This window comes from Phoca vitulina, unplaced genomic scaffold (genome assembly GCF_004348235.1).
Source record: "Phoca vitulina isolate PV1807 unplaced genomic scaffold, GSC_HSeal_1.0 scaffold52, whole genome shotgun sequence".
Classification (NCBI taxonomy): domain Eukaryota; kingdom Metazoa; phylum Chordata; class Mammalia; order Carnivora; family Phocidae; genus Phoca; species Phoca vitulina.
The window spans coordinates 6641874-6659145 of NW_022589755.1; the positions used below are offsets into that span (position 1 = coordinate 6641874).

A 17272-nucleotide genomic window follows, 5' to 3' on the forward strand; every position below is an offset into this window, starting at 1 on the left:
TCTAGCCTCTCCTACCTCTCGTCCTGACGATCCTCTTATTCTTGGAATGGTGCTTCAGGTCACAATCACACCAAACTGTGTCCCACTTCCTGACTCTGCAAGTACTGTTTCCTCTCCTGTGACACTTCCTCCGCCCCCTCCCAAGTCATTCCTTTCAGTGAGCTTTTTCTGGGAAGCTTTTCAAACTTCAAGCTTTCTCTGATCTCCCCTAGCTGAGTTAGAATCCTCCTCTGGCGGTGTCTGGTATCCAGTGTTACTTCATTGAATGTATGCCCCTGTGGTGTGATGATGCTTTAGAATTAGAAGGAACTCAACGAATGTTGAGTTAACGTATGATTGACACCTCTCTCCTTCCATAGCGAGTGCTAGGAGAATGGGTAAATGGAGGAACCTCAGTGGTAAATGTTGGAAGAACAGCGAGGAGATCAGTGTGGTTAGAATGGACTGAATTTGGTAGGGAGGCAGGAGTAGATAGATGGTGAGGAGGTGAAAAGGTAGGGGGATGACCTCGGATATGGGGTCTGTTGGACCTATGAAGGAGAGAACGTGGCGCCTTGTCCACCAGAGGGCGGCTCGCAGACTCAGCCTGGTGTTTCAGAAAACTACAACTCCCAGCGACCCTCGGTGAGCGCGGCTCTTCCGAAGCAAACAGTGAAGTCCAGTGGCCGCTGGGACTTGTAGTTCGCACGGGGACCCCCCCCCCCCCCCCGTAGGAGGCCGAGGAACTCATTCCCAGGTCCCAAAAAAGTGTGGAGCTGGGTCCTTTCCGCCTTCTTCGGTCTCCATGGTGATGATTCCGGCGAAGGCCCGGGATTTGGCAGCGGCTGGGGCCCCCTTCCTACTCCCTCCTCTTCACCATCTGCTCCACCTTCACACCTGGCCCGGAGCCGCGGCCGCCGCCTCCGCACCCGGGCCGGGAATTCTGCCGCCACAGGGTGGCGCCCGTGGACGACTCAGCGGGCTACTCCTTCCTCAGACCCAGGAGTCCGGGTCTCCAGCCCCTCCTCCCTCAGACCCTGGGGTCCCAGCCCCTAGCCTCCCCCTCCCCGGGGGTTTCGCAAACATAGCCAAAACTGTGAGACCCAGAGACCCAGCGGGACAAAGGCAAGAAACTGGAGGCCGTGGCGGGCAGTGGCTGCCGGGCCACCGGGTCCGTGGCGCCCGCCCGCCTCGTCGGCTGCTCCCTCCCAACCTCCTTGAGGGCTTGTGCCACCTCATGAAAATTTAATCCCAAATGCATTTGCGGCCCGACTCAGGGAGGCGGTGAGGAAAGGAGCACCCTCCCGGGGCTTGGATCTGGAGGTGGACTGAGCGTCGGGGAGAAGAGCTGGTCTGGCGAAAGGAGCAGGGGCAGGACCCGGGCCGGAGAAATAGTCCGGGTTCAACCCCAAAGGGGCAGGGCTGGCAGAGATGGAGTAAGAGGGCGGGGATAGACCCGAGCAGGAGGGGACACAACTCAGGGGGCGGGGAAAGAACTCAGTGGGTGGGGACAGAACTCGGACCGATTCCACGGGAAGGGGGCAAAAATTAGGGCAGGGACGGATCTCAGGGGAGGGGACCAAACTCAAGGGGCGGGAAGAGAACTCGGGAGAGTAGGGACGGAACTCAAAGGGAGGGATAGATTCCAGGCTGGTTGGGAATTATGGGGGTCGCTACTGGGGACGGGCGTATAACTGTCAGGGATGGAACTCAGAGGGGAAGGAAATCAAGGATGAAGGAACCAGGAGGGGCATGAGACCCGAGGGGAAATAGAACTGGAAGGGGATAGAATTTTAAAAAGGAAAGATGGAAACAGGTGGATGGAAGTCAAGAGGGAAGAAACCGGAGAGGAGAAGAACTAGAGGGGACAATGGGTGGATCAAAATGGGGGTCGGAATTCAGGGGTAAAGTATTCCCTGAATGAGAAAAGCACCCTGTGAATGAGGAAGCTGAACTGAGGATGATGAGGGATGGGGATGGAAATCGGGGGGGGGGGGGGGATGTGGAACTGGAGGGCACAGAAACTCGCAGGGATAGGGCTGGGAGGATGAGAACGCAGGAAATGGAACCGTAGGGGACGGAAAGCAAGGACGAAATTAGGGCGAACTAAAAAGGAGAGGGAAACCTCAGGTGAGCAAGAGAACTCGGGAGGAGAGAAAAGAGATGGAAGGAGCTGGGGGGATGGAACGGGGGGAGTAACTCCGGGAAGGGATAGAATTGGGGCGATGCAACTCAGAGGAGCAGTTCAGAGCCCAGAGGCGTGGTCTTGCAATGGAAGGGCAGGAACAGAACCTAGCTGGAGGGCTGCGAAAGGGGGCGGGACTAGAATATAAGAGGCGTGGTCTATCGAGGATGGGCGGGGTATCGCCACCGCCCGCCCCGCCCCCGACGCTGAGTCCAGCTACAGCCCCTAGGCAGCCAGCACACGCAGCCTCCTTCCCCCCCGAGCGGAGCTGCGGGGCCGGCCGGGCCGGGGCGGACCCCGGGAACCCGGACGCGGCCGCCCGGGCCCGCGGGCGGGGGGATCGGCGGGGGGACCGGCGGCAGGGGCAGCCACCATGGAGTTCCGCCAGGAGGAGTTTCGGAAGCTAGCGGGTCGTGCCCTCGGGAGGCTGCACCGGTGAGCGTGGTGAGGGTCCTGGGCGGGGAAGAGCTCGAGGGTCCGAGGAGGACTCACATTCCCACCTGGGCCTGGACGGACAGATGGACGGGCGATACCCGTGGATGGGGGTTCCACCCATCTGTCCTGTTTTCTCCCTCCTTTTTCGACCGTCCCCTCTCCCTGGTCCAGTCTCATCCATCATCTCGTTCATTTTTCTGTGCCCCACCCCACCCCAGACTTTATCCTTTCTTCCCTGGGATTGCATATCTCCTTCTCTTTGGGTCTCTGACCCCCTTCCCCACTTTTGGTTTCCGTTCATTTATCTTCACTCTGCCTTCTTTCTTCAGATCTCTGCCCCCTCTCTGGGTCTCTGTCCCCGCCTCTCTAAGTCTCTGCTGCCCTCTCTCTGGGTCTCTGACCCTTTCCTTTTGGGTGTCTGTCCCCCTCGCTCTGGGTTTTTAATCCCCCACCCTGGGTGTCTCCATCTCCCCGTGTCTTCTCAATTTCCATCTCTCAGAGTTTAATCTGAAGCTAAAGCGGATTGGGGCCCATTGGTCCTTGCCCTTGAGGAGAGATAAGCTGGGAGGAGAAGCCAGGGTATCCTGGGTCTCGGGGAGAAAGAAGTTGCAGGCCAAAAAATGAGGCTCGTGGGATACTGCAGACTTCCCAAAGGATATAGGCTAGAGCTAAGACGGACTTCCTTTCATCCAGGGAGATGACCCCAGTGACTTGGGTGTCCCCCAGGGCAGTCTGGACACCTCCCTCCAGCCTCTCACCCCCAACCCCAGCCCTGGCTCCAAGTCAGATAAATTACTCAGCTGCGGAGAAGCCTAAAAATATCTGACCACAGTGCGGGGAGGAGATGGCCCCATCAGCACCCCTGCTGCCATTCCCTCGTACCCTGTCCCCTTGGCCCTGACCCCATCTTTAGTTGACCCTCAGTCCATCTCCTTAGGCCATGCAAGTCCTTCTCTAAGACAAACACTAGTCCTGCTCGCTGCAGGTCACCTCCTAGTTCCAAAGGTCCCCCATCCTCTAGGAACTGGAGAGATGGGAGTAAGGCTGGACAGAAGGGAGGGGGCAGGAGGATGGTGCAGTGGGGGGAGGGGGAGCTGAGATAACCTCACCCCTTCTTTTCCCAATCTTCCAGCCCCTCCCCACCCTTTTTCTCGCCTCCTTTCACGAGTTTCTCAAAATACATCAGTGCGAAGTCAGGAGAGGGAGAGAGACGTGCTTATGGAGGGGGCTGGAAGGGGGGTGGTGGCAGGAGGGATGTGTTCCTCAGGCCCCCTCCCTCAGTCCCTGCTTCTCAGCTTCTCATCTGTGCCTGGGTTTCTCTCTGTCTGTGCCTTACCTTCACCTCTCTGAGCTGCCTCCTGAGCCCCTGCAGACCCCAGAGCTCAGAGCTCCCACCAGGACACTCACCAAGGAGTTGGAGTTTGAGAAGAGCACTGCGTCGGAACCCTGGGGTTCACTCCGATGGTCGGAGAGAGGCAGGAATGCCCCGTATCGGACATAACACCACCATGATTCCATTTAATCTTTTAGACAAAGCTGGGGAAACTGAGGCTTAGTTCGAGAAGGGGGAGGAATGCACGGATAAGTACAAGTGTCATCATTTGAACCCAGGCCAGCCCCTCCCAAGCCGGGGATGGAGGCTGCAGTTTCCTCGAGATGAGATGAGTGATCCTAGAGTGGGTGGGGAACTCCGTCAGCCCAGGAAACAGACGGTAACCCAGAGCGACTTGGGGCAAGGACATGGGAGGAAGGGGAATGCAGGAGAGACAGGAGCCAAGGTGCCTCCTTCCTGAGAGCCAGGCCTTGGATGGGGCCATGCGGGGGGCCAGGAAATTATCAGGACCCATCACTATTCTGGTGTGTGACCTTGGACGTGCTCCTTCCGCTTTCTGAACCTCCGTTTTTCCTTAGCTGTACAATGGGAAGAGAGTACCAAGGGACATAAGGGGACAGAGGCTTGGGGGAGCAAGGGAGCGGACAGAGAACCCCAGAGAAGCAAAGACAGAGACCCAGAGAGGGAGACTGCGACACCTTCTTCATTTTGGTGAACTGCTTCCTAAGTGTAGCTTCTCCTCCTCCTCAAGTCCTCCCCAGACCCGAGTTCCAGGCACCCAGGAAGGGGAGGAGGATCTCCCTCCAGGTTCTCCCCTCTCCGTTCTTGTCTTCGGGGGAAGCACTTGGGCCACATCATCTCTGCGCCCTTGGTTCTTGTATCCTGAAATGATCAGTATCACCTGGAGTTTCCCTCTCTGTAACCTCACATTCTACCCCTGCCCCCATTTTCTAGATGTGGGAGACCGAGCCCCCGCCACACCCCATTTGGAAAGCCTTGGTTAGAGATCAGACACATTGGAGTATTAACAACGAGTATCAAATTTCAGGGGCTGCAAGCACCTCCTGAGTGTCAGGGTTGAATAGCGTCTGATAGGGGCCTGGGTCAAAGTCTAATCCCACTGGCAGGTGTGTTCTGATGCGGGGTGAGGGGCAGTCCCTACCACCCTGCACTTTCATTCTGGGGCATCTATTCCCCCTCTCTCTGGCTCTCATTCCTCGCCCCTCCTGGGTTCTGTCCACTCCCCCAGGCCCTTTCTCCTACCCCCATTTCTCAGCGCCCCCCCAACCTCCTTAAGTTCTAGGATGGGGAGGGTGGCTGTGTTCTCTCATCTCTTCCACCCGCCTCCCCCCAGACCGTCTGGCTGTTCTTTCCTCCCCCGTCCCAGTCTCCCTCGCCTCCATCTGTTCTAGCCCCTTCCTGGGATCCAGCCCGATCCTCTGGCTGCGTACCCGCCTCAGAGAGGGGCCGAATCTCACAAATCACGTCCCCAGCTTGTCTCTCCTCGGTCCCCCGGTCTTTCCATCTTTCTCTCAACGTTCTGGGTCTCTGCAACTATAGCTTCTCTTTTGGGTTCCTGTCCCCACCTATGTTTGGGTCTCTGTCCCCCTCCATCTCTCAGTTTCTGTGTCCTTCCCTCCCAGGGTCTGTTCTGTTCTCCCCTCTCTCTCTGGGTCTCTGTCCCTCCTTCTCTATTTCGGACCCTTTTGTTTCAGCCTCTGTGCCCCTCCCATCTCTGTCGCCCTCCTTTTCAGTCTCTGCACACCTCTCTGCACACCTCTCTTTCCCGGAAGCCACTCTCTGGGTGTGAGGTGGCTCTCCAAATACCCTATCCATCATCACAGACTCAATCCCGGTTCCAGAACGGGCGGGGGCGAGAGCCACGCTGGGGACTGAGCCAATCCCCCTACCAGGGCCATCTGTCCCTTGCCAGGACATCACCCGCCACTCCCCCCTCCCTACCCTCTAGCTGACAGCCTGAACTCAAGGTTCCCCAGGGGTGTCTGGCTGGGCTGCTGGATTCCAGGGACCCTGACTTCTCCCCACCCCCAGGGAATGGGCTTCCGGTGGCTGAAGGGAGTCAGCTGGATGTCAGCCCCATACCTGGGGCCTGGAAGCAGGGAAGGGCATGCCACTGGGGGCAGGGGAGGAGGGCGGTCGGTATATATAGCAGACGTGGCTGAGAAGCATCTGTTCTTTTGACACCTTTGCTGAAGCATCTCCTTAGCGCCTTTTGCTTCCTCAAATAGACTCATATCTGGGAGAGGGGGGCTGAAGAGTCTCTGGGCCTCGGGGTGGGGGCTGGCGGCACAGGCTCTTGGATCACCAAGTGTAGTTTGGGGTCTAAAACTCCTGAGTCGAGAGATAACGGGGCTGGGGGAAAAGGGGACTGAGGACCTCCACACCGGAGTCTGCAGGAGAAGGGGGCGGGCAGCGTGAATTTCTGGTCTGAAGCGTATGGAGAGAGGGTGTCCAGGTTCCTGGATCCTGGGTGTGTGTGTGGGGGGGAGATGGGAGCTAGGGCCTGGACTCCTGGGGAAGGAGGGAGTGCGGGCTTAGCATCCTTAGAGTCTTGAAAAGCAGGAGGTTTTGCCCCGGACTCCTGTGTCGTGGGGAGGAGGGGGCCGGGGCACTGAACTTACGAGTCTTCGACTCTTGCTGCCCCGCAGCCTTCTGGAGAAGCGCCAGGAAGGTGCAGAGACGCTAGAGCTGAGCGCTGACGGACGCCCGGTGACGACGCAGACCCGGGACCCGCCGGTAGTGGACTGCACCTGTTTCGGTCTCCCTCGCCGCTACATTATCGCCATCATGAGCGGTCTGGGCTTCTGCATCAGCTTTGGGATCCGCTGCAACCTGGGCGTGGCCATCGTCTCTATGGTCAACAACAGTACGACCCACCGCAGGGGCCACGTGGTGGTGCAGGTAGTTCAGGGGCGTGGCCTGGCACGCGGGCCCACCTCGCCCTGCCCACTCCCGCTGATGACGTCACGGTCCTCCGGGCGGAGCCCAGGCCGAGCAGCCCCGCCCATCCGTGCGCCCCCTGCGGCTGGCTCCCTTCTGCCTCAGGGCTCTCGGCTTAAAGCCGTGCCCCGCTCGAAATGAAGCCCCGCCCCTATTTATTTCAGGTCCCTGATTTCCAAATGCAGACTCTGCGCCAGCACTGGGGTTCCTACGTGTTGCCCCTGCTCCACTGTAGGCCTCCTAGCAACTTTGCTCCACCTGCCACCCACGCCTGTCCCACGGTCACATCCTAATCCCAGTCCCATCGCGGGCTCCACCCTGAAGTTTGATCCTGACTTTTCTGAAGTTCGGTCCCTGCTACATCCCGCTTCATCTGCTCTGGCCTTTACCTAAAGCCCGCCCCATCTCAGACTTTCTCCCTATTTTATTATTTTTTTAATATTTTTTAAGTAACCTTTACACCCCACTTGGGGCTCGAACTTACAACCCCGAGATCAAGAGTTGCATGCTCTACCGAGCCAGCCAGGCGCCCCACTTTTTGCCTATTTTAATTCTGGTGTAGGCCGTGCCCCTGCCTCAGGAAAAATTCCTGACTTAGGCACTGGCCTACCTCGCCCCTTTGGCTACTTCTCGTCCCTGACTAGACCCCACCCACCCACTCCGCAAACAGTTTCTTAGGTTGGTTAAGAGAAGTAAGTGGAGACAGAGTTCCCACCCCACTGACGGGCCCCTAGACATTCGGAGAAGGGGCACGGAGGCGGGGAAGCAGGCCGAGCGAGGTTTCCGGGCCGCGACAGGCCGAGTTGCTGGAGTAGTGCGGCCCGGCAGCGTGCGCGGGCAGAATTGGGAGGAGGACGGCGTGAGCTCTGATTGGCAGGTGTTTGGGCGCGAGAGGGGTCCTTGTTGCTGATTGGCTGAGGGACTAAATCTGTCTGTGCTGATTGGTGGAGGGGCAGAGCCTGGGGTCAGGGCCGCTGGTTTGACGTACGTTTTGGCCCGCAGAAAGCTCAATTTAACTGGGATCCAGAGACTGTTGGCCTCATACACGGCTCCTTTTTCTGGGGCTACATTGTCACCCAGATTCCCGGAGGATTTATCTGCCAAAAATTCGCAGCCAACAGGTACAGGGCTGGGGTCTCGAGGTGGGCGGGAACTACGTAGAGGGTGTGGCCTGGCATTTCGGGGCTGACGGGGGGAATGGGAGGAGCCTGGGTTAGGGGGCGGGGTCTTAGAGAAAGGCGGGGCTTGTGGTTGTGGAAGGTGGGAGTTACAGAGGTGGGGGGGTTCTGGAGGACCACAAGGCCTGGCCCGCCGTGGGCAGACAGAGCAGAATCCCAGCTTTGGCGGGATAGCTAGACCCTATTCTCGTACTATGGACTCTTCCTACCAGGGTTTTCGGCTTTGCCATTGTGGCTACATCCACTCTAAACATGCTGATCCCCTCGGCTGCCCGAGTCCATTATGGCTGTGTCATCTTCGTGAGGATCCTGCAGGGGTTGGTAGAGGTAAAGCCCTGCTCCCTATGACCCTGTGCCTGTTCTCACTCCGCCTCTTCTCGTTGACTTTGGTTTTCTCCTTCCTAGGGGGTCACGTACCCTGCCTGCCACGGCATCTGGAGCAAATGGGCCCCGCCCTTAGAGCGGAGTCGCTTGGCAACAACAGCCTTTTGCGGTGAGAGGAAGGGGCTAGGATCCAGACATGCGGGTCTGAGGGAGGAGGGACTGTGGCCTGTACTTCTGTGTCCCCGAAAGGCAGGGACTGGGAGGCCCCATTCCCGAATCTGAGGATAGATGAGCCCGGTCTACATCTTGCGTCCTCCCCCTTAGGTTCCTATGCTGGGGCGGTGGTCGCGATGCCTCTCGCCGGGGTCCTGGTGCAGTACTCCGGTTGGAGCTCTGTGTTCTACGTCTACGGTGAGGGGCCCGGACGCCTGGGTCCGGGTGGCGCTGGGGCGGAGCGAGGCCGGTCGTCACCTCGCTTCCATCCCCCTCCTGACCCTCCCCAGGCAGCTTCGGGATCTTTTGGTACCTGTTCTGGCTGCTCGTCTCCTATGAGTCCCCAGCTCTGCACCCCAGCATTTCGGAAGAGGAGCGCAAGTACATAGAGGACGCCATCGGCGAGAGCGCCAAACTCATGAACCCGGTCACGGTCAGGGCCCAAGCCTGCGGGGGCGGAGGCGTGGTGGGGGCAAGGAGAGATATTCAGTCAGGGAGGCAGGAGAAAAGGGGGCTTCGAACCTCCACAGGGTGTAGATCGCGGTGGGTTCCTGTAGACTTTCAGAAGAGACAAGATGGGGAGGCGCGGTGGGCGGGGCTAGAACCTAGGAGGCGGAGCTAAAGCGCTGGGAAGAAAGGATTCGCAGGTGCTGAGGGCAGGACTGGGTGGTGAGGTGGACAGAACCACTATGGGGCGTGGTTAAGCCCGCAGAAGCGGGATTTGAATGTGGGGGTTTTCTTAGACCTTGGGGTGAGTGAGGCTAGAATTAGGGGGCATAATGGAACGGAAATAGACTCCAGGGCTCACTTTTATGAGTTCCTGAGGGTCATCGTGGGATCCGGACACCTGTGCAGCTGAGGGGCCCTGTAGAGGCGGGACACCTGCATCCCTGAAGTGTCACTGTGAGGCTAGGCTGCCAAGGTCCCCACAGGGACATGGTCAAGTTGGCGCCCCTGGAGATTTTAGTGAGGTCGGGAATCCTGGGTCTCTGTGGGACTATAATTGGGTCCCTGAAGGGACACGGAGAGCGCCCAGCCCTGGTCTCTATCTTAGCAGCCTCTCCTCTCCACACCCTCCCCCCCAACAGAAGTTTAACACACCCTGGCGGCGCTTCTTCACATCCATGCCAGTCTATGCCATCATCGTGGCTAACTTCTGCCGCAGTTGGACGTTCTACCTGCTCCTTATCTCCCAGCCCGCCTACTTCGAAGAGGTGTTCGGTTTCGAGATCAGCAAGGTTGGGCCCAGGAAGGAAAGGCAGGGGGCGCAGCGGGGGGAGATGGAGCAGCCGGGCCTGGATCCCAAGAGGTTGGAACGAGGGACAGGGAGGAGCCAAAGGTACACGAAGCGGGTGGAGATGCCGGGTCAGCCGCCCCTGAGCGCTCGCTCTGTACGCTCGCTGGTGCAGGTGGGCCTGGTGTCAGCGTTGCCTCATTTGGTCATGACCATCATCGTGCCCATCGGCGGCCAGATCGCGGACTTCCTGAGGAGCCGCCGAATCATGTCCACCACTAATGTGCGCAAGTTGATGAACTGTGGAGGTGAGTGGGCCGGGGCCCTGCGCGGGGTCTGGGACAGCCCCGGGCGGGGCGGGACCCCGGGAGGATGGAGGCGGGGTCAGGGGCGTGTCCAGAAAGACGGAGCCGGGGTGAGGCCGGGCGTAGATGGAACAGAATCTCCGGCTGCTCTCTCGAGGCCCACCGGGTGGAAGGGCGAGGCGGGTGTGACTATCCCGGTGGAGCACCGGCGAGACCAGATTGGGTCTGGCGGGGCGGGGCCTACACGGGACTGGGTGGAGCTGGACGGGAACTAGGCGATCAAGAGGGGCTATGAGTGGGGGACCTGGAGTGCTGCCTAATGAGTGAGAACCGAGGGAAGGTGGGGGGTGCACCGGTGGGGCTCGGACCCTGCGTCTTCAGGGCGCGGCCTAGTCAGGAAGTGGGGCCATGGAGGGTCCAGCCGGGGCCGTGGTGGCTCTGGTGCGCGTGGTCACGGACGTTAGGGAGGTGAGGGTTTTGGTTAGGGCGGGCGCGGGTTGAATGCGGGACGAGGCAGGCTGAACCGGCACAAAGCCAAGGACAGGCATGGAGGTGGCTGGGCTGGGGCGGAGGGAGGCGGGCTGGAGAGGCGGTGTGGGGCGGCGGGCGCTCAGATGAGACGGCCCTCCGGCCCCCGTAGGCTTCGGCATGGAAGCCACGCTGCTGCTGGTGGTCGGCTACTCGCACTCCAAGGGCGTGGCCATCTCCTTCCTGGTCCTCGCGGTGGGCTTCAGCGGCTTCGCCATCTCTGGTGAGAACGGCGCGGGTCTGCAGCTTGGCGGACTCGGGACAGCTCTGTAGGGAACTTCCTGGCTCAGGAAGGGGACCTCCCAGGCTCGCAAAAGGTGGCCTGGAAAGAGCGGGAGGGACGGGGGAGGTTGCGATGGGAGGAGGAGCGGCTCAGCAGGAGTCCCTCCAGTGAGGTTCAATGGGGAGTGATGCCTTCTGGCTTGCCTCGCCAGGGTTCAACGTGAACCACCTGGACATCGCCCCGCGCTACGCCAGCATCCTCATGGGCATTTCCAACGGCGTGGGCACGTTGTCAGGCATGGTGTGCCCCATCATCGTGGGTGCCATGACTAAGCACAAGGTCCGTGCCCCGGCCCTGACCCACTCGCCCCCCCAATTTGTGTATGGGGCCTTCCTGACGGGCTTCGCCCTCACTGGGCTCCATCCCTGCCCTCTTCTGGTCTCCTAACGCTTCGCTTCCCGCTGGATCTGTCTCCCTTTCTCTGCACTCAGATTCTCTCTCCACCTTCTGTGTCTCTGTCCTCTGACCTCACCTTCCCCTTGTCCCCCCACAGACTCGGGAGGAGTGGCAGTACGTATTCCTAATTGCCTCCCTGGTGCACTATGGGGGTGTCATCTTCTACGGGGTCTTCGCTTCCGGGGAGAAGCAGCCGTGGGCAGAGCCTGAGGAGATGAGCGAGGAGAAGTGTGGCTTCGTTGGCCATGACCAGCTGGCTGGCAGTGACGAAAGCGAAATGGAGGATGAGGCTGAGCCCCCCGGGGCTCCCCCCGCCCCGCCTCCTTCCTATGGGGCCACACACAGCACAGTTCAGCCCCCAAGACCCCCACCCCCTGTCCGGGACTACTGACCGAGTGCCTCCCACTGAATGGCAGTTTCCAGGACCTCCATTCTACACATCACTGGCCTGAGTGACTGTCAAGGAACCCCAGTTCTCTCTGTCCTGCTGCAGGCCTAAGAAGCACTCGCCCTCTTCTTCCCCAGTGCTGTCAAGTCCTCTTCCCTTCCCGATCGCCTCTCAGGGGTAGTGAAGCTGCAGACTGGCAGTTTCAAGGATACCCAAATTCCCCTCAAGGTTTTCCTTCTCCACTTGTTCTGCCTCAGTGGTTTCAAATCTCTCCTTTCAGGGCTTTATTTGAATGGACAGTTCAATCTTTTACTCTCTCTTGTGGTTTTGAGGCACCCTTCCTCCGCCCTTTCCTTTAACCCCCGAGACTCTCGGGCTAAGCCCCCGAGACTACTCAGCTTTCCTCGCCTTTCAGAAACATTCAAGGTCTTCCTCTAGAAGTTACAAACCTCTGCCGATTCCATTTTGCATTCTCCAGGTTGGATTAACCAATCGCCCATCCCCGCCATTCTAGGGATCGATTCTCACCAGCGTTTCTGAGGGAGAATGGCGATTTCAAGCCCCCCCCTCCGCCCCGCACCCCTCCTTCCACCAGCAGGTTCTGCTGAAGCACCAAATTCCCCAAGACCTTCTCCCTAGCTTAGCACAATGTCTAGGGAAGCAAGATGGCGGTTTTAACATTACGCCTCCTTCCACCCCCGTGCACTTTTTCTGACACATTTTCAGGTCTAAATAGTGGCTGCTCAAGTCCATCAACTCAATGGTGTGAAGCCACCATCATTGAACTTCCCCATGGTGGTTTCAAGATGCCCCTCTTCCCCCTAATTCCTTGCACTTTATTCTCCTGGGTGGTTTCGAACTACTCTTGTTTTCTCAGTGGCCATTTGTTGTGTCCCTCAGGGGCTAAACGACTCAAAATCTGGGATCCTTCCCCTCTCAGACTCCCCTCTTTCGGCTTAGAATTTGGGGACCATATGCAGGAGGAGTCACAGAATCCCAGGAAAGGGAATGGGGCTGGGGGAGAGGGGTGTTTTCCCCGGAGCAGGGTAGTCTTTGTGTCTCTGTCTCTGTGACTGTAAATCCTGCCCTGCCTCACTCCCAATAAAATGCTTTGGTGTACACACTCCGTCGTCATTGGCCATGGCGGGGTCACAGGAGCCTGGGCCCCCAGCTCCCTCCTCCCTCAGACCCAGAATTCCAGGGCCCCAGCCCCCTCCTCTCACAGGAAGCAGGCCAGAGTAGGGGTCTAGCCGTGGGAACACTTGATTTATTCGGCCTCAGACCGTTTTCTCCGGTCACAGCGAAAGCATCTCGGTATGTTGGACCTCCTACCCAAGAGGACTACTATGCAGTAAAGCACGCCAGGAGGACAGGACCTCTGGGTCCTTCCTCCGTCTGGGGATGGCGCGGGTCTGGCAGGACGCGAGTGGGGCTCACACGAAGTTGTTGGGGAGTGTGGCGGGGGAGAGCGACTCCAGGCTCTGGGGGCGGTTCCCGCGGGGAGGCGGGGGTAGCTTGGGCGGCAGCGGGGGGGGGGGCGGCGGCTGTTTGGTGGCGATGTGTGAAGGGACCCAGGCGTCCGGGGCATAAAAGTAGAGGTCGTAGGGGTCCTTCGGGGCTTCCAAATGCATAACTGTGGGAGCAAAGGGGCGAGGGCATCACTAGGCAGACAGGGCCTGTCCCCTCTGCTGCGCCGCTGGCCAAGGAGAAGGCGGGAAAGAGGATTCGACTGTTCTTTGGCACTGGGTTTTCAAATTAAAGGGCGAGGGCCCCAGAATCGAAGAGGGGGCGTGGCGTCGGCGCAACAGGGCGGGGCCTGCAGTGGAGAGGGCGGGGAATTCAGGGCTCGACGGGGAGGGGGAAGGGGCGGGGCTTGTGGGGACCTGCCGCCCCCAGCCTGTTGCGATTCCCAGCTGGGCTGGGGGCGGCGCTGGACGTGTGTCGCGGGGGAATTTCGGAGAATTGGGGGGCAGGATCATGGAGGGGTCGGGGCTTCTATTGACCTTGGGTGGGGGACCTGTACTTTTTGGCAGGGTGTCCTAAAGTGCCAGGCGAAACCGGGTTAAGGAAACGTGCATTCAAGGAGAGGGACGCAATGAGGGTCGCTCACCAGGTTCATCTCCGTCGTTCGGAAGCCGGTGGTGTGCGAAGGGCCGGTGTCGAGCCGCCCGGCGGTAGAGACACCACAGCAGCAGGAAAATGCCGATCAGCAGTCCGGTCCCCGCGAGGAAGAGGCAGAGGGCCCCGCCCGCCACGCCCCGGGGGCGCCCCACCAGGGTCACGCCTGAAGGACGAGGGCCCAGGGATTGAGCAATCTAAACTCCCAGCCCCTACTTCCAGAGACCCAGGAGTCCCGGCCCCCACCCCCTTCCATCTCAGACCTCACATACCAGCCCTCAGCCTCCTCCCGCGTCAGACTCGAGAGCCGGGTCCTCAGTCTGCCCTCCCCGAGACCCAGGAGTCCTGGCCCCTGGCCCCCTCCTCCCTCAGACCCAGGAGTCCGGTCTTGGCCCCTCACCGGTCTCCTCCACTCGTTCCACCACGATGATAGTGCTGACTCTCTCACCTCGGCTGCGCCGCTGCGGGGCCCGCGGAGTGGCAGGGGCTGGCTGACTGGGGGAACAGAGAGGAGCAGGGGGGCCCGCAATCCGGGCTGAGGGAAGAAGGGCATCAGGTCCTTTAAGGCTAGAGTTCTGGGAGGCCTTCAGTTCAACTGTCCCAGGAGAAACTGACGTGGGCAATTTAAGGGAGTCAGGCTGGGTCACTGCAGGGGTTTCTGGTTTGGGACTCAGGGGCAGCTCATTTAGGGCAGTAGCTTTGTCCTTGAAAGGTGCAGTCGTTTCTGGGTGAGGACTGGTGGAGATCTCAGGGTCAGAGGTCATGGGGTTCTCTGTTGCATTTTGGTACTGGGTTGTGGGGGATTCTGTTTGGGGAATTTCAGTGGGGCTGGGATTGTGAGTTACATGGGAATCCCGGTGGGGGGTTTCAGTAGAGTCCTGATGGAGGGTCTGAAGGAATTCAGAGTTTGGGGTTTCAGTGATGTCAGGGCTATAGGTTTCTGGAGATTTGGGGTGAAGAGTCTTGGTGGGGTCAGGATGTGGGGTCTCAGGGACTTCTGCATGTGAGATTTCGGTGGAGTTAAGTTTGGGACTTTCTGAAGATTCTTGGTGTGGAGTTTGGGTAGGGTCAGGGCTTGGGGTCTCAGGAAATTCTGGGTATGAGGTTTTGGAGGGATTAAGTTTGAGGGTCTCAGGGGATTCTGGGTGTGGGATATCAGTCGGGTCAGGTTTGGGGGTCTCAGAAGGTTCTGGATCTGTCATTTTGGAGAGGTTAATTTTTGGGGTCGTCAGGGAGTCTGCTATTGAGGTGTTGAGTGAGGTAGATTTAGGGTTCTCAGGAGACTCTGGGTGTGTGGTTTCTCGAAGGTCATGGTTGGTAGTCTCAGTGAAGTCAGGGCGGGAGGGCTCAGGGGAAACTGCATGAGGTGATTTGGAGGGCTTGGGATAAGCAGTCGCAGGGGAGTCTGGGTTAGGCAGGTCTCCAGTGGAATTCTCAGAAGCAGGAGGGGAGGTCTGAGAAGGGTGGCCCATCTCAGGGAAGTCGGAGCCTGTAAGCGGCGAGGCCGAAGGGTCAGCCTTGGAACCCAGCCGGGCGAGGAGGAAGACGAGGAAGAGGATCGGGCTGAGGGATTTCATAGCTCTGGGAGACGCCTATAGCTGCGGGGGAGCGGGAAGGAAGGGGTCAAGGTTGGAAGCCTCCCGGGAACCCCGGCCCACTCCCGGAGGCCACGCCCACCGCCCCAGGTGGGCCGAGATCCCTTCCAGCTTGGCGCCCAGGAAAGAAGGGGAACCCAGCTGCAACTCCGTGAAGCTGTGGGGCCGTAGCCGCCGTAGCTAAGGGAGACTGAGGCGCGGGGCTTCTTGGGAGTCGCAGTTAATTTCCTTATCTGTTTCCCCGAGGGGGTCCCAGAAAAACTGGGAAAGACCTCAGACCTCTCCAAGCCCTCAGACCTCCTCGACTTCTATTTCAGAGGGTGTAGACCTCCAAGGGGACACAGGATCCCTTCCTGCCCCCACCTCCCGAGGGCCCCGGGGACACCTTCACTGCACAGTTGTTTACACTAGAGGAGGCTCAGAAGGAATGGCTGTGGGCTGGGGGCCCCGACATGCCTGGATCTGAGGGAGCAGGGAGACTCCTGGGACCTGGGCGAGAAGGCTGCTGGGGGTTTACCCCAGTTTCCAGAGGGTGGAGGGCACCGTGGGTCTAAATTCCTGGTTCCTTAGAGAGGAAAGGCCCGAAGGTTCAGATGCCTAGAATTTTGAGGGAGAAAGTTTAGGGGGGCTGGATTACAGGGGAGAAAGGAGACAGGAGTCTTGAACTCTAGGGGACTGGGAACTCCAAGTCTTGGGCCTTCAGCAGATAGGGGTGTAGGGTTCTGGATTCCTCAGCCTGCCCGGAGAGCTGTGGGGCAAGACTCTGGTCCCTGTTTATTGAGGATGGAGCTGAGATCCCAGGCTCTCAGGACTGGTCTGGGGCAGAGACATGTAGGTCTGTGCTCAGGTGGAGGTGGGGGTGGCAGATACCTGGGTAGGACAAGGTCACTTGGGGCCTGGGGTCTCTTACCTGCTCAGTGAGGTCCAAGATGACAGCAGGTGAGCAGCGCTGGACGCAGAGATCGGTGAATGCTGCAGAATGGCTCTGGGAGGGGCAGCAGGAGGTAGGGTCCCAGGGGCGCAGGTGACGCACCTGACCCCCTCCCTGGGGATCCTGGGAGCCTGGCTACAAGCTTGTGCTCTTAAAGGGACAGAGATAAAGAACATCATCTCTGGAATAGGGAAGGGAGTTAGGGATTGGATCATCTATCTGGTGGAGGGATGTGGCCCAACCAAGCTATGTTTTCTTTGAAACCAGGGGTCTAGGGGTGTCTGGGTGGCTCAGTCGGTTAAGTGTCTGTCTTTGGCTCAGGTCATGATCCCGGCGTCCTGGGATCGAGCTCTGAGTCTTGCTTGTGCCCGCGTGCTCTCTCTCTGTCAAACAAATAAATAAAATCTTAAAAAAAGAAAGAAAGAAAGAAAGAAACCAGGATTCTAGGCCATCTGCCATCTCCTACATGCAAACCCAAGAGTCTAGATCCCTGGTGCCCTTTTACTTCAAGACCCAGAAGGGAATCCAGGTTCCCAAGCCTCTCCTCTCCGGGGAACTAGGAGCCCAGGGTCCCATGTCTTGCCAGTCAGATACCCAGATTGCTACTGCCCTTTGGGACTTCGGAACCTTGGCCTACCTCCCGCTGCTGTGTAGAGAGCACCCTCTTAAGAGCCAGTGTGAGGGGACGGGGTTTCACAAAACCCCCCAACTCCTCCCCGGGAAGGCTCAGACCCATGCACAGGGTGGGGCGGGGGCCCTGGTCTGTCTTTCCCTTCTTTGCAGAGTTTTGCCTGTCACTTTACCTGCCTTCAAACCCCCTCCCCCCATACCCTTTGCCTTCTGCTGCCTACCCGCCTCTCCCCGCCCATCTCTCCCTCTGTCTTTT

General features: G+C 59.1%; 2 protein-coding genes across 2 annotated transcripts; one reads left to right on the top strand and one right to left on the bottom strand.

The window, feature by feature from the left end:
* Nucleotides 1-2483: 2483 nt before the first annotated feature.
* Nucleotides 2484-12865, top strand: SLC17A7 (solute carrier family 17 member 7). The gene is made up of 12 exons (XM_032388447.1): nt 2484-2599; nt 6602-6854; nt 7896-8014; nt 8284-8398; nt 8477-8564; nt 8720-8806; nt 8899-9041; nt 9697-9846; nt 10018-10150; nt 10788-10898; nt 11110-11237; nt 11452-12865. Exons 1-12 carry the CDS (start codon nt 2538-2540, stop codon nt 11743-11745), a joined length of 1683 nt encoding a protein of 560 aa, XP_032244338.1. The 5' UTR covers nt 2484-2537; the 3' UTR covers nt 11746-12865.
* A 310-nt stretch (nt 12866-13175) lies between these two features.
* Nucleotides 13176-15437, bottom strand: GFY (golgi associated olfactory signaling regulator). The gene is made up of 3 exons (XM_032388305.1): nt 14261-15437; nt 13853-14026; nt 13176-13375 (listed from the first exon to the last, which is right to left on the bottom strand). The coding sequence occupies exons 1-3, from the start codon at nt 15435-15437 to the stop codon at nt 13176-13178; spliced, it is 1551 nt and encodes a 516-aa protein (XP_032244196.1).
* Nucleotides 15438-17272: the final 1835 nt, after the last annotated feature.